The sequence below is a fragment of the Myotis nattereri genome (assembly GCF_964212035.1).
Source record: "Myotis nattereri genome assembly, chromosome: 9".
NCBI classification, from domain to species: domain Eukaryota; kingdom Metazoa; phylum Chordata; class Mammalia; order Chiroptera; family Vespertilionidae; genus Myotis; species Myotis nattereri.
This window is the reverse complement of record NC_138084.1, coordinates 18,626,505-18,643,019: the sequence shown is the minus strand read 5'-3', so window position 1 is coordinate 18,643,019 and position 16,515 is coordinate 18,626,505. Positions and strand designations below refer to the sequence as shown.

Sequence of the window (16,515 nt, the reverse complement as noted above, 5' to 3'; positions counted from 1 at the left end):
GCAAGCTGCTCTTATTTATAAGCTTTTATTTTTTCTCCATTGTATTGATGACTTCTACAGAGTCTTAAATATTATAGCTGCAGGGCTGATCTTTGGCTCTGGTCTATATTTCATTTTACATCCCCAGCAGCAGCATGTAACTAACTCATGTTACTCCTAACACTCTTTCAGTTTCTGGGTCTTATTTTTGAAGATATGTTTACCAAATCTGCTGTGACTTCTCTGCTCTTCTAACCACAACCATTCAATGGCCAGTGAAAACTACACAAGGATCACCGAGTTCATTTTCACAGGTTTGAATTACAACCCCCAATTGCAGGTCTTTCTCTTCCTGCTCTTTCTGAGTTTCTACATCATCAACCTAACAGGAAACTTGGGTATGATTATTCTGATATGGATCGATAACCGCCTTCACACACCTATGTACTTTTTCCTCAGCCACTTGTCCTTTGTGGACATCTGCTTCTCCTCAGTTGTGAGCCCTAAGATGCTCACTGACTTCTTTGTGAAGAAGAAAGTCATCTCTTTCTTGGGGTGTGCTTTGCAGCAGTGGTTCTTTGGGTTCTTTGTGGCAGCCGAGTGTCTTCTCTTGGCGTCCATGGCCTATGACCGCTATGTAGCCATCTGCAACCCACTATTGTACTCAGTTGCCATGTCTCAGAGACTCTGTATCCAGCTGGTGGTTGGTCCCTATGCCATCGGGTTTATGAACACCATGACTCATACAACAAACACATTTCGTCTCCCATTTTGTGGCCCCAATATCATCAATCATTTCTTCTGTGATGTGTCCCCCCTGCTTTCCCTTGCATGTGCGGATACTGAGCTCACTAAGTTGGTAGTTTTCATCGTGGCTGGAGCTGTGGGAGTCTTCAGTGGTCTGACTATCGTGGTGTCCTACATTTACATCCTCGCCACCATCCTGAAGATCCACTCTGCCGATGGGAGGAGCAAAGCCTTTTCCACCTGCTCTTCTCACCTGACAGCCGTCTCCATCCTGTATGGTACTCTTTTCTTTATCTATGTACGACCTAGTGCAAGTTTCTCCTTGGGTCTCAATAAAGTGGTGTCCGTGTTTTACACAGCAGTGATCCCCATGTTAAACCCACTTATCTACAGCTTGAGGAACAAGGAGGTCAAAGATGCCATCCACAGGACTGTCGCTAAGAGGAAGACTTGTTGGGCCTAAATTCTTATCTAGAAAGGCAATTAGGGGAGGATTCTAAATGGACAGACTAATTGTGTGGATTTCCAAGATTATAGCCACTTGCAAGTGTTTCTTTGTTCATCTCTCCAATCATTCATTCATTTAGTCAATTAGTGTAGATTCATTAAGCCCTGTATGTGATCTTTTCTATGCAATATTCCAATATTATAGTTCAAACTCACAGTCCATTTAATTTTGCTTCTCAGTCTGATTATTTCCCAAAAAGCTTTATTTAATTTCAGTTATTAATTTTTTTTTTATCATTCTGCTAATGTTTTCTCTTCCTGCTGACTCCGTGGTAACTGGAATTTTAAAATGCAGTACTTTAGGTTTTACACTCACATCTAGCTTCCTTCAATAGGAATCTGAAGAAAAAAGAAAGAAAGAAATGAGATCTCATGTTTAACCTCATCAGTGGAATAAAATCCTTGGCTGTAAACACCAGTTTTGGGGGTGACCTTAGCACAAAGAACTATATGCATCTCAGGGACTGAAAACCAATCTGTGTTCCATTCTGACAGATGGGCTGGTCCACACAGCCTCTTGAAATAATGAAGAGATTTGTGCTCATTCTAATGCAGTTTATACCTGAAAAAGCTTCTCATAGAAAAGGTAAACCTTATCTTTTCTTAGAATTCAACTTTTCTGGTAGATGCTCAGAGGATTACCTAAACTTCTCTATATGGGGCTTGGTTGTGTGTGTGATAGTGCCTTCTAAACACTGTTAATAAATTAAGTTCATTACTCAGTCAGTACAGAAAAATATGGTTGTATTCAGACTCTTTATCCAGATCGCCCTGTTCCTAGTAAGGTCAGTAGATTTGTAGCATCACAGGCAGTATATACATGCCACTCAACTTGATGGTTATGACTCCTGGGCGATGTGTGTGATAGGCAGCCCTGATCTGAGCTCCTCTTAGAGACCCAGGAATGCTACCTAATTTATATTATCTTTCTGGATTTATCCTTATCTCTTGATGTTGACATAAAGACATGAAAAGGAGATAGTTTCACTGAGGAAACAGGTCAGCTTTTCTAGATGACATTATAATGTCATAGCTAAATTGTTATAGAAATTTCCTCAGAATTTTAAGGAACTCTTAGGTCTGCCTTTTCCCACAAAATGAGTTTAGCAAACCTGATTAAGAAGCTTTCTCTAAAAGTCACAGTCTATCACTATTTAGATTCAGAAATAATTTTTCTAAATCTTTGAGCACTTTCTATATACAAAGTATTGTGAGCTATTTTCTATTGATTTTCATATAAGGCACAATCTCTGAAAATTGACAACAATCAGTGAGTACTCACACAATCATAGCATGCTTTCTACCTATAGGGGCCTTAAAGACCAGTTTATCCTAACCAGATGACTGGCTCATCATTGAAGCTTGGGGTGGTTGTGTGAGGGGAAATGTTTTATTATCTTATGTATTGTAAAGCCCAAAATATGACTTGCCATCAATATATTTATGGAAGGTCCATTTAAACTTCAGGAACCTTGTTTTAGAGTGGGTTTCCTAGATGGAATAAAATTTATTCCAGAATATTTATTGGAAATATCAGAAAAGCAAAATGATCCCAGCTGGCATGGCTCAGGAGTTGAGCATCTACCTATGAACCAGGAGGTCATGGTTCAATTCATGTTCAGGACACATCAGTGGGTTGGGGGTTCAATCCCCAGTGTGGGGCATGCAGGAGGCAACTGGTCAATGATTCTGTCTCATCACTGATGTTTCTCTCTCTCTCTCTCTCTCTCTCTCTCTCTCTCTCTCTCTCTCTCTCTCTCTCCCCCTCCCTTTCTCTATGAAATCAATAAAAAAGAAAGAAATGCGAAATGATATAACAAAAAGAAACAAAATTTAGAATTGGAAGACCTCATACATTTATATATTCAACAAATAATTATCAAATATGTTCTGTGTGCCAGGCACTGAGCTTGGTGTTGTAAACAATAGTGAAGAAAATGAACAGCATTCCTGTATGCAAAGAGTTGACAGGATAGCATATCTAAGATGTACTTCTGTTTATTACCCTTTGGGTGTATCAGTCAAGTCCATATGAGATAAATGGAAGTAATGATAGTATCCACTGTATCATAGGACTACTGTGAAGATTAAATTAGAAGATGAAGATGGAATCACTTAATATACTTCATAAACGTATTTTCTGATTCCTAATAAAAACTATTAATTGAAAATAACAACACTTTGGAACCAGGATTTTATCCTAAGTGTGACAGATTCCTCCATACAGGTTCATTTGCAGGATCTTAGATGCAACAATGGGAGAGAGAGTGGAGGCAGCATGGTATAGCCACTTGAATTCTAATCCTAGACCCATCACTGGAATTTTGTGATTTTTAGGGTTGTCTTTTAATCCCAACTATAAACTAACAATTACAGTGTCTAATTTACTGAGGATTTGTAACCAGTTGCTTGAAGGAGCTGAAGTTCACAGGGTTTAAGTAGGAGGAATTTTCATTATTTTTTATCATTACCCTTTCAAAATGCTGGCTGATGTGTCATCTCAAACCTCTTGATCACTCACTAACATCGCAGATAAATCTAATAGTTTTTTCTTTCACTTGGAAGTAAGAAACAAATGCTTTCCATTTCCCACTATTAAAAGTCAAGTTCAGACCAGATCAAGATGGCAGAGCAGGTAAATGCTTTGCTCTTCTCTTCTCATTACCATAAAAAATGCAAATAAAGTGTAGAACGACCATCATTAAGTCTAGCTGAAAAGAATTGCTATAACTAAGAATTAAAGAAGAAGCCACATTGAGACTGTGAAGATATTAGTCAAAAAATTGGATTACATCCATGAAATTTAAAATAAGTCAAGTCCATGGTGATGTCAACTTCACAACGTCTTCCAAATAAAAACATCCTCTCTCCCCCATCTCAGGTTCTAGGGTGGTGATAAAAGAGGCAGATCTGAAGCTCTATTATTGCTGCCCATCCCTTCCACTCTGCTGGGATGGAAAGAAGAGGGGAAAGAGAGCAGAAAAACACTGGCTGGGATAGTTGGGATCTGGTGTCAACAACATCTTTTAATGACAGAGGCATGATTACTGGCTCTTTCTCTTGGGGATTGTCCTAAGGAAATAATTCAAAATGCAAGGTTGGATGGTGTTGGCACCTTTATCCAGGGATGTGTTTTTCAATGTGTATATACAAAACCCAAGTAACCCCTGGTTTCATTAACTAGTAGGTACAATTGGCATTCTCTTTCCTTTAATGCTAAATTATGATGAGCTCAAGTTGTTGATGCAAGATGCAGAGTGTTATGAGTGTCTCTTCCCCATGTATACCCTGAGCAACCCAGGGGAGAGAAACAGTTTATACTGTTGCTCTCCTGCCTTCTCAGCTGCTATTGGCTGCTTCTACTTCACCCACAGGTTCCTATTCCCATTACTATAAGTCTTCTCTTATACCTCTCAGTAGTGGCTATTCTTCAAAGATTCCATCATTTTCTCCCAAACCTGGCAACAGTCCCACTTTATTTTAAGTCACCCACAGCATATTTGAGGCCAGGCTGCAAATTCTATTGGGACTTTATTAGAGGCTGGAGATAATGAGAGAGACGTGCAATTCTGAGGATAATTTGGAGCTACAACATAGATTCCCCTGAGTCTGTGAGTGGCTTGCTTTGTGGACAACAGCAGGACAGTCCCATCAGGACAAAATGTCCATTCATAGAACATTTGCTTAAGGCTTGGACTTATCATGGGAAAACACCACATGGAAGTCCTCACAGTTATGTCCTGATTGAATTCAGCCAAAATGAGTTATGTTCTTTGTACAGTCTTGTCTTCACACACACACACACACACACACACACACACACACACACACACATATATATATATATATATATATATATATATATATATATATATATATATATATGTATTACAAAGAGATAATCAGTAGAGACATACAGGTGCATAACAGGAAAGAAAAGTTCCACAAAATATACTTAGTTTTACTACCTGAAATACCTGTTTATCACTAAAATCCAGCCCAGCACCCATTTGTAAGAATGGTTTTTACATTTTTAAATGGTTAAAAAACTTAAAAGCAGAATGATATTGCATGACCCATGAAAATAATTTGGAGTTCAAATTTCAGTGTCCATAACAAAATTCCTATTGGAATACAGCCATCTTCACATTGGAGTTTTTCCACAGCAATGCTGTAGACAGTATGGACAGGATGACACTTTGTTGTGGGCACTGTCTTTTGTATTGAAGAATGTTTAGTCTCATCCTAGACTCTACTCAGATGCCTGTAGCATTCCACCCCAGTCATTACAACAGAACGTATCCAGGTCTTTTCTGTGGTGAAAATATATGTAAGCCAGAACCACAGCTCTATGGCTTGTCCCTGCTGCTTTGGGGGTTCAAGAGCAGAGTTGGGTGGCTGTCAGGGGGACAGTATGCCAGCAAATTCTAAAATATTTACTCTATGGCCCTCTATAAAAACGTTTGATGACTCTTACTTTATTCTACCATGTGTTTTCTCTTCTTTCCTAACAATGCTGGTCATGACCTACTAAATTGATTTAATTTCCCATTAATAAGATTCCAACTGCTGTTTGAGAAATGCTATTTCAATGCAGCTCCAGAGAGACAGTATATTGAATATTGGATAAGAGCATAAGACTTAGAACCAAATGTAGGTTCATATTGCGACTATATTACTTAAAAGCTGAGTGAACCTGAGCAAGTTACATAACCTCTCTGAGCTTTTGTGACCACATATAGAGAGTGGGAATGATAACAATAGCAGTTACATAATTGTTTGTTATTATTATTATTGGTGTTTTTATTAGGGTCCTCAGAGAAACAAAACTGAAAGGATGTGTGTGTATATATACAATGAAATTTATGTTAAGGAATTGACTCATAAGATTATGAAGGACAGCAAGTCCAAAACCTGCACGTGGAGCAGGCTGGAGACTCAGGGAGGAGCTGATGTTACATTTCAAGTCCAAAGACCATCAAGCCGAAGACCCAGCAAAAGCCAATGCTGTCTTTAGCTGCTGCAGAATTCTCTTGATCAGGGAAGATCAGCCTCTATTCTATTCAAACCTTCAACTGATTTAAGGCCCACCCACATTATGGAGGGTATTTGTACTAAGTATGAGGAGGACCAGGTTCTTGCCAGGGTTGTGGTGCCTCTAACTCCATGACCTTGAGTAGATAAATTCTCCATCCCACTTCTTTGTTTCCTCACTTGACAAAGAAAGGGTTCAGCCCAGATCATCTGTAAGGTAGTTTTTGCTTCTAACATGTCTTTAATGCAAAAATATGCTGTAGGAGTTTGAAGCCTGAGGAATCAGCTTTTAATTCTTCATAGAAACCATTACAGCAAACAAACTACGTTTGCCAGTGTGAGACTGGGCTGCAAGACCCAACATTGTTACTGATCCCCTTTCTAATAAGATGCCTTAGGCATCATTGAGATTGATTAAGGCACTCAGATTCCAGCGATTACTAAACTTGAAAGAAATGATTTGCCTCATTTGTAAACAAGTTTCAGAGGAACTAATTAAACAAGGCTACTTTAAGTAAGAAAATTTCCTGGGTTATAATTGCTGTTCAGCTCTGAAAGTAAGTTCCTGGGGCCTGTCATAGGTCATTCAGCAAAAAAGGATGGACCTTTTTAAAATGATTTAAGGCAGGAAGGCCATATTCCAGCATTATTGGTTCATTGGTTGCTAACCTGTATTCTTGAGATTTGTTTTGTTTTATGAACTGTGTATACACACACATGCACACACATAATAGAGCAAATATATGACAGAGAAAACTTTATACTAGCTTAGGGAAAGGTTCCAAAATGATGAAGCAAGTTTAATAGTTACGTATTAAAGTGCCAAGAATTAAGATAAAAATAAGAGGTTTGTAATGAAAATGCGTGTGAAATTATGCGTGTGGCTTGGGTGTAGCAAAAAGAGTGATAGACCCTCTGGAAATAAAACACAAACAAGATATCCTGTGACAGACAATAGTGTGGTGAAGGCCTGGGAGGGGCTGGTGCAGGGTGGAAGGGGTCATTGGGGAAAAAAAAGGGACATTTGTAATACCTTCAACAATAAAGATAAATTAAAAAAATAAATATAAATAAGTCTCAAAAAAAAAAAAGATATCCTGTGCACATCTTCAGTGGAGCTCTTTGACTCCTTGAAATCCAGATATGTTCTTCCTAATGAACATTGGACCTTAATTTAGAACTGCTCTGGTGGAGGTAGAGCTAGCCATTCAGGTAGAAAATCAGGGTAAAGAGCTAAGTGCTAGAGTGCCTGAGATATACAAACTGCATTTTGAAGAGTTCTGATGATATTAAACTTGTCATTAATTCTTTTCCTGGTTTGGGGCAAGTCATGTAACCTCTCAAAATCACACTAGGAAATTCCTTTGCTCTGTAGTTGTGACAATATACACTTTGTATAAAAGTGTATAAAAGACAAAGACTTTGTATAAAAGACAAAGATGCTAATTGACCATACCTTTGCTACACCCAAGCCACACCCACCAGCCAATCAGAGTGACTATATGCAAATTAACCCAACCAAGATGGCAGCTGGCAGCCACAGAGCTGGAGCAAGCAGGAGGCTTGGTTGCCCGGGTGATGGAGGAAGCCAAGCTTCCTGCCTGCCCTGAGCTGGCTCATGGCAACAAAGTTTCAATTATAGAAGACAAATAAATCCCAGATACCTGCTTCCAGCCAGCCTCCACTGGGAGCTTGGGTGGCTGGGAGCCTGGCCAGCCTGCAAACAGCCATCAGCCCCTCACCCAGGATGGCCACACCCTCACGGGGTGAGCGTTCCCACTGGGGGGCTTGGCCAGCCTGCAAACAGCCATCAGCCCCTGACCCAGGCTAGCCACACCCTCATGGGGTAAGGGTCCCTGCTGGGGGGCTTGACCAGCCTGCAAACAGCCATCAGCCCCTCACCCAGGCTGGCCAGGCACTCCTATATAATAAAAGGGTAATATGCAAATTGACCCTAGCAGCCTAATGACTGGGAATGACTGGTCACTATGACACACACTCATCACCGGGGTCAGTGCGCTCCCATAGGGGGAGCTCTGCTCAACCACAAGTCAGGCTGATGGCTGCCAGTACAGTGGTGGTGGTGGGAGCCTCTCCCACCCCCTCAGCAGCGCTAAGGATGTCTGACTGTAGCTTAGGCCTGCTCCCTGCTGGCAAGTGGACATCCCCCAAGGGCTTCCGGGCTGCCAGAGGGATGTCTGACTGCCAGCTTAGGCCCAATCCCCCCAGGGAGCGGGCCAAAGCCAGCAGGTGGTCATCCCCGGAGAGGTCCCAGACTGCGAGGGGGCACAGGCTGGGCTGAGGGACCCCCTCAAGTGCACAAATTTTTGTGCACCAGGCCTCTAGTCTATATAATAAAAGCCTAATCAACCATTATGGTGGAACAACTAGTAGCTATGATGTGCACTGACCACCAGGGGGCAGACACTCAACACAGGAGCTGCCCCCTGGTGATCAGTGTGCTCCCACAGGTGGAGCGCTGCTCAGCCAGAAGTCAGGCTCACAGCTGGCATGCGCAGCGGCGGTGGCAGGAGCCTCTCCCACCTCCGTGGCAGCGCTAAGGAGCAGCGAGCTGAGCACTAAGGAGCAGCAAGCAGGTGGGCAGTAAGGAGCAAGGCGTCCTGGGCTACAAGAGGGATCCTGGACTGCGAGAGGGTACAGGCTGGGCTGAGGGGAACCCCCCCCCCCCGCCCCAGTGCATGAATTTCATTCACTGAACTATAAACTCCACAAGGACAAGGACTCTTTCTACTTTGTTCATGATTGTATCTCTGGTTATTAGTACATTATATGTTTTGGAGTTGTGAAGACCTGCATTGGAAATTTGTCTGTATCTGCACATCACTAGCTATATGACCTAGCACAATTTATTCAGCACCATTACTATTCTTCAGCTACCTTAACTGAAAGTATTCCTGGGGCTTATTATAGTAACTGTCCCCAATTTATTTGTGATTATTTTATGCTCTCTCTTAGATGAAACTCCAAGATTTTATTATTCTCCTTGAAATCAAGAAACCTGATTTTGTAGCAGCATCTCTTACTGTCATTTCCAGACTCTGAGGACAGTGTCAAAGATTTTCAATTATCTCACTAATGCATTTACTTATGCTTGATTAAAATATCCTTTGGGTACTTTCAAGGGATATGTTTAGAGCAGTGGTTCTCAGAGTATAGTCTAGGAAACTTTGGGGGTTCTTGAGGCAATTTCATGCAGTCCATACTCAGTGTTTTCATAACAGTCCAAGATATTACAGATACTGGCTTCATATTTCACATTGAAATTAACTTAAAAATACGAGTGTTTTGCTATATTATCAAAGAAGAGTATCACAATTATCTGAAGACTAAGTAGTCTTCCATTTTCTTTTTTTCTCTTTTAGTTTTGCTGATTGTTTTTGACTTTTAATTTCTTTATTAAGGTATTACATATGTGTCCTTACCCCGCCCCCCCCCCGATTGCCCCTCCCCACTCATGCCCTCACCCCTCTGTTGTCTGTGTCCATTGGTTAGGCTTATATGCATGCATACAAGTCCTTTGGTTGATCTCTCCCCCTTACCCCCACCCTCCCCTACCTTCCCGCTGAGGTTTGATGTTTTGATCGGTGATTCTCTGTCTCTGGATCTATTTTTGTTCATCAGTTCATGTTGTTCATTATATTCCATAAATGAGTGAGATCATGTGATATTTATCTTTCTCTGACTGGCTTATTTCACTTAGAATAATGTTCTCCAGTTCCATCCATGCTGTTGGAAATGGTAAGAACTCCTTTTTTACCACAGCATAGTATTCCATCATGTAGCTGTACCACAGTTTTTAATCCACTCATCTGCTGATGGGCACTTAGGCTGTTTCCAGATCTTAGCTATGGTGAATTGTGCTGCTATGAACATAGCGGTGCATATATCCTTTCTGATTGGTGTTTCTGGTTTCTTGGGATATATTCCTAGAAGTGGGATCACTGGGTCAAATGGGAGTTCCATTTTTAGTTTTTTGAGGAAACTCCATACTGTTCTCCACAGTGACTGTACCAGTCTGCATTCCCACCAGCAGTGAACGAGGGTTCCTTTTTCTCCACATCCTCTCCAGCACTTGTCGTTTGTTGATTTGTTGATGATAGCCATTCTGACAGGTGTGAGATGGTACCTCATTGTCGTTTTGATTTGCATCTCTTGGATGATTAGTGATTTGAGCATATTTTCATATGTCTCTTGCCTTTCTTCTGTCTTCTTTTAAAAAGTATCTATTTATGTCTTTTGACCATTTTTTGATTAGTCTTCCCTTTTCTAATTGTATATCTGTTTAAGAATAAATTTTCTTTATATACTTCAATCAAAACAAAATGCTCAGTATGTTGAATTTAGAATTATTCGTAAGAATTCGATGATCTTATGTAGCCAGTTTTAAAAATTGCAAAAATATAAAACTGTTATTTCTCACTATATATTTTTTTGGTATTGAAATAAACTTATCCATATTTATTAAACTATTATTTACATTAACATATATTGGGCTTATTATTTTTTAAAATGAATTAATAAAACATATCAAATTTCTCAGTTTTTATTTCTGAAATGGTAAATATTGATAGATATAACCCATTTTCAGAAAATCTGTTTTGGGGTCCCTAATACTTTTTAAGAGTATAAAGGGTTGCTGAGATCAAGAGATTTGAGAACCTCACATTTAGCTGATGGTTGAGTAGTTTATATGATCATAATTAACTAGAGGCCCAGTGTATGAAATTTGTGCACAGAGGGGGGAGTGTCCCTCAGCCCAGCCTGCACCCTCTCCAATCCGGGACCCCTCGGGGGATGTCTGACTGTCTCCTTCAGTCCAGGACCATTGGCTCCTAACAGCTTGCCTGCCTGCCTGTCTAATTGCCCCTAACCCCTCTGCCTGCCTGCCTGATCACCCCTAACCACCTCTGCCTGACTGATCGACCCTAACTGCTCCCCTGCTGGCCTGATCGCCCCTAACTGCCTCTGCTTTGCCCCACACGCAGGACCCAGGATTCCCTCCTCTAGCCGGTTGCAGGCACCTGGGACCCAGGCTTCCCTCCCTCTGGCCAGCTGCAGGCACCCAGGACCTGGGCCAACTTCACCTTTGCTGGCCACAGCCACAGGGGACTCTGGGCAAGCAGCTTTGCCCGGGCAGCAGCTGCAGGCACCTGGGACAGCTGGGCGGGCAGCTTATCCCTCTCCTGGGCCATAGGTGCAGACACAGCCACTGGTGCCCAAGATCATGGGGCAGGTAGGTGGCTTGTTCCTCTCCCGGACCACAGCCTGGCTGGTTCCCATTCCTTGCTCATGAGCTCATTTGTGCCTGGCTGGTCCCCATTCCCCTCTCTCCAGTGTTGAGTGTCTGAGCCTTACAGAGTGATGGTGTGATGGCGTGACAACCATTTGCATATTAGCTTTTTATTATATAGGATCTACACCAGCATGTCTATCCCTCTAACGTTTTTGGTTCCCTCCATAAATTATGGTCTATACTTTAGTTGTACTAATTATAGGCCTTAGTTGATGTTATTTCATGATTTATCTGCTTTATAAAACTCCCTTACAATTTTTTCTTATCACCCTGCTTGTGACAATTAGCACAGTCCCACCACTCCTCAGGGGTATGTATCCCTGTGTCCTCACAGAGCATTCCCTGCACTCCCCATCTGGGTTATGCTTGGATGTAACTCTCTTGGACCTGAAATCAAAGAAGTGTATTGAGGATAGAGACTGAAAAGATACTGACAGCTCTAAACTTTCTTCACTTCCTGGAGTTCACAATGCTTTTCCTCAGAACCTGCAACACTATTCTTTTTACCACCCCCAACAACTCCCCACCTTTGTCACCCACTTTCATTAGTGAACTTTTATTATTATCCTTCAGTTTTCAGGTCAAATATAACTTCCTCAGAGAAATCTTCCCTAAGATCGAACACTATGTCAAATGTATATAATCACCTGACACCTGTTGTTATGATTCCACACACTAGTCCTAATTTGTAAGTATAGATTTATATGAGTATTTGATGACTTTTCCTATGAGGTCATAAGTTCCACAAGGGCAGGCACTATATATTTCTCACTATTTTATTTTTGCTTTTTTCCCCCCATTGATATTTCTTAATATGTTATTATGTGTTATGTCATGTAATCTTTATAACAACTTTATGAAGACAAGTTATTTCCATTTTATAGATAGGAAAATTGAGGCTTGCCACTCAACCATTACAAAGCTCACCCAATGCCTTACCTTGCCCCACAGTTGTATCGCCCTCAACATCCTAATGTTGAGTACCTAAAAGTTGCTCAGTAAGATATATTTTAAATAAATAAATATAATCATGGTCTGATGTAGAGGTAAAAATTTGCTCTGACCACATAAATTTTATTCTGTTTTTCAATTTCAAATTCTCCAAACTCTGTCTCTTGATTTCATTGTTTGTAAATGAGATCATTTTATTAAGTGACAGTTGAATATGTTTCAGAACTAAAATTGTATATTTTTTCATTATCATTATTATTATCATTATTGTTATAGACTGCAAATAATTCTTGAGTATCTACTATATAAAGACTATTCTGTTGGTTATTCCTTTCTGCTGAATCCTCTTTTATCTCAAATGTATGAATAAAACTCACAAGGCAAAGGAGCTTTAGAGGTTAATTGGATCAATTATATTAATGGTGAATAATTTCTCTCTACTTCATCAGGAAAGGTAATTAAGCTTTATAATTTGTCACTTGGCTACAGAATAGCACACAGAGGTACACTTTTCTGTTTGCAGCATATCCCAAAGGTATGCTCAGGCTTATATTTTCTCCCAGCATTATTAGCATTGGAAAGAGGATTTCTGCAGTTGAGTAGAAGGCATTTTTAAGGTAATGTGAGAAATTCTGGACTTGAGTTGAAATTCAAATGAAGTAGTAATTGATGTTCATGTAGTAAGTATTATGTTTAATTAACCTGGGGAAAAGGTCAGTAAGTCACAATATGAACAAAAGACAAAATGAGTCTTAATATAATGAAACTATACAATAATTTGACTTTGTGAAATAGAATAAAGTTTTCTTTCCTATAATTACATTTGGTGAAGGAAGCTGAAATATCTTTTCTTTAGGACTTATTTTCTCTTTCAGTGAAACAAGCAATTAGATGTGTACTTGATGGGTGTTTTTGTTCTCATAAACCCTCTGTAGCTGTGTGTGACCTACCATTGTCTTTTGTGTGATCTCACAGGAAATTTATTGGCCCTTTATAGTAGGTCAACCTAATAGTAAATGTGAATATTTTAATGACTTAAAAATATTTATTTTGCTACATTAGGCAGTGCATGGGGTAGGAGCTCCTTAAGAAGAGTGCAAATATATATATATATATATATATATATATATATATATATATATAGACATATACATATATATATAATAAAGCTATATCTTCAACAATATACTATACATTTATAATTAATATATAAGTCAAGATGTATCTGATAATGTAGCAAACTGAATGACAGGGATGGCAGGTGCACTAAGCCTGGAGAGGACTGAGAGATCACTAGGGATCAGTTCCTTTTGGGTGATCACCCTCAGAGCTGTCTGCCTTTTAAAGAGACCTCCTGGTGAAGGGAGATTAGAGAAGACAGGGAGGAGAGATGTCTGGTGGGGAGATGATATCTGAGCATCCCTTGACTAAAACAAGGCATGCAACCATATTTAAGTCTACAAATTAATGGCAAGTAAATGTAGCACAAAGAAACTCTATTTTTAACTATTTTATTTTTATTTTTAAATATTGTTGAGAGTATTACAGATGTCCCCCTTTCCCTCATTTTAAAATGCCAAGGGTTAAAACACTCTCTTTAGTGTCTACCTATATAATACTATAATTCAATATACTATGCCTTAAATTTCCCTCATTCTCTTTACAAAGAAACTTGGGAGAAATGATTTCAAAGTTAATATCAAGAATGGTAATGTGCTGCCTAATTTTTTTTGGATGGTGGCTTATCTTTTAGACATTACAAATTATATATATGGGTTCCTAGAAAGTTTCCAGTCAAGTGTGTGATTTGCACAGAGCAGTAGATAGGACTCATGGTGTGCAACAGGTTTATCCCTGCCTCATTTTATGTCCAGGTCTTGTTTTTCCTTTCTACATTTTCTTAATTTACGCTATTTACCTGTGCCTTATGACTCATGCTAAGCCACCTTCAACTCTTTTTTATTTGTAAAAGCATTGATAAATATACATTGACGTGTATGTTTATTTTATATTTTAATAACTGTAGAAGAAAACAAGAGATATTAGGGAAGAAATGTCTCTTGAAATATTCAAACCCAATTGTAACTTTGCAAGCAAGCCCTGCAATTTCCCAGCTCATGGAAAGGCCTCATATTAAAGGAGGGAAGTTTCTACATGAGGACACAACAACTCTAGGGACATCCTTGTGAGACAAAGCAAATAACATATCTGAAGGACTGAATACAGAGATGAAGAAATCATAGAGAATGTACTGTGTAGTTTTAACTCTTAGTTTTCAAAGTGCTTTCTCATAAATGTGAACTTTAAAAGTCCCGCTAATCTGAGAAAGGTAGATAAGAGAATAGAATTTGGAAATTATGTTGATTTAAAATTGGCAGCAGCTAACCCATACCAGAACCCAGTTCTTTTGATTCTTGCTCTTAAGCTGCTTCCGGAAATAGGCTTTGTTAAAACTGACCTTAGCAGCTGACAGCCATGAAATACTAAGGGAATCGAAATGTCACTCATTCCAATCCCCCTTTGCTTGGGATGAAGAATTTCTACTTTGACTATGACTCTACCATTCATATTTATTGTAAAGTTAAAAATTATAGATTCTTGCCATCAAATAGATACAGTTACAAGAGAGAATTTTTTTTTCTAGCTCAATTTTAAGTCCATAGCTGAGTATATGACCAAGATTAAGTTACTGCCCCCCCCACCCCCCAGCAGAAGAGATTTTTAAAGATTTCGATTGTACAGCAGAAATACTGCATCTTCTGCCATTTCAGAGCCCTGACAATCACAGTTTAGCCATTTTTTACTGTGGTGTGTACTGGGTTGTAACACAGACCAGCAGAGATGGTGCTTTTCCCATTGCTGGCAACAGTTCAGCTACTAGTTTCTACCTCTGAAGGCAAGAAGACTGTTAGAGGTCAAGTTCCAGAACTTCCTGTGTTAATACATTACCAAAAACTTGGTGGCTTAAAACAACAAAAATGTACTCTCTCATAGTTCTGGAGGTCAGAAGTCCAAACTTAATATCACTGAGACAAAAATAAGGTATTGGCAGGACCACACCTGACCCAGAGACTCTAGTTGGGATTCCATTCCATGCCTCTTCAGGCTTCTTATGACTGTTGGCATCCTTGTGGTTGTATCTCTCCTCCTTCTGCTTCAGTGGTCCCATTGCTTCCTCTTCTTGTATCTGTAGTCACATCTCCCTGAGCCGCCTTCATATAAGGATGTTTGTAATTGTAGTTAGGGCTCATCGTTATAATCTACACATCTCAAGATTCTTCACTTAATAACTCTTTCCCCATATAAAGCAACATTCACAGGTTTCAGGAATTAGAATTTGGATATCTTTATGGGCCATTATTCAGCCTACCATATTCCCCAAAATCATTCAATTTGGCCAGCTTAGTTGTGCATTTGTTTTGTTTTGTTTTTTTTTTTGTTTGTTTGTTTGTTTTGCTCTTGATCATATAGGACAGTGATTTTTAATCTTTTTCATCTCATGGTACACATAAACTAATTACTAAAATTCTGTGGCACACCAAAAATATATATTTTTGCAGATCTGACAAAAAAATAGGTACAATTTTGATTAAGTCACACCAGACAGCTATTGCTGTGTTGACTGTTATCATTTTAAATTTGACAATTGAAGGGAAAAGAGGTCAGTGCCCTTGACTAAATAGTCAGGTATTGCATGTTTTAAAAATTCTGTAGCACACCAGTTGAAAATTGCTGCTATAGGAAATTTAAACACATTGTAAACACAATTATCAATTGATTAATATTTTTACTTCCTTTCAGAGTATATTTGAAATTCAGACAAGTAGCTATGGCCTCAGATTCCTATTACCTAAGAAAATCTATTATTTTATTCAAGTTACACATTTTCTATTTATGAAAATCCATGTTCTTGGTTGTGCGAATAAAAAGTTGGATAAAATATAATCGCATTAAAAAAAATCATAGCAAAATGAACTTCCAAG

The 16,515-nt window shown here is 39.4% G+C and overlaps 1 protein-coding gene across 1 annotated transcript; it reads left to right on the top strand.

The window, feature by feature from the left end:
• Nucleotides 1-247: 247 nt before the first annotated feature.
• On the top strand, nt 248-1,189 carry LOC308525208 (olfactory receptor 5G9-like; the record flags this gene model as incomplete). Its single annotated transcript, XM_081099995.1, has 1 exon — nt 248-1,189. The coding sequence occupies one exon, from the start codon at nt 248-250 to the stop codon at nt 1,187-1,189; it is 942 nt and encodes a 313-aa protein (XP_080956121.1).
• Between the last annotated feature and the right edge of the window lie 15,326 nt (nt 1,190-16,515).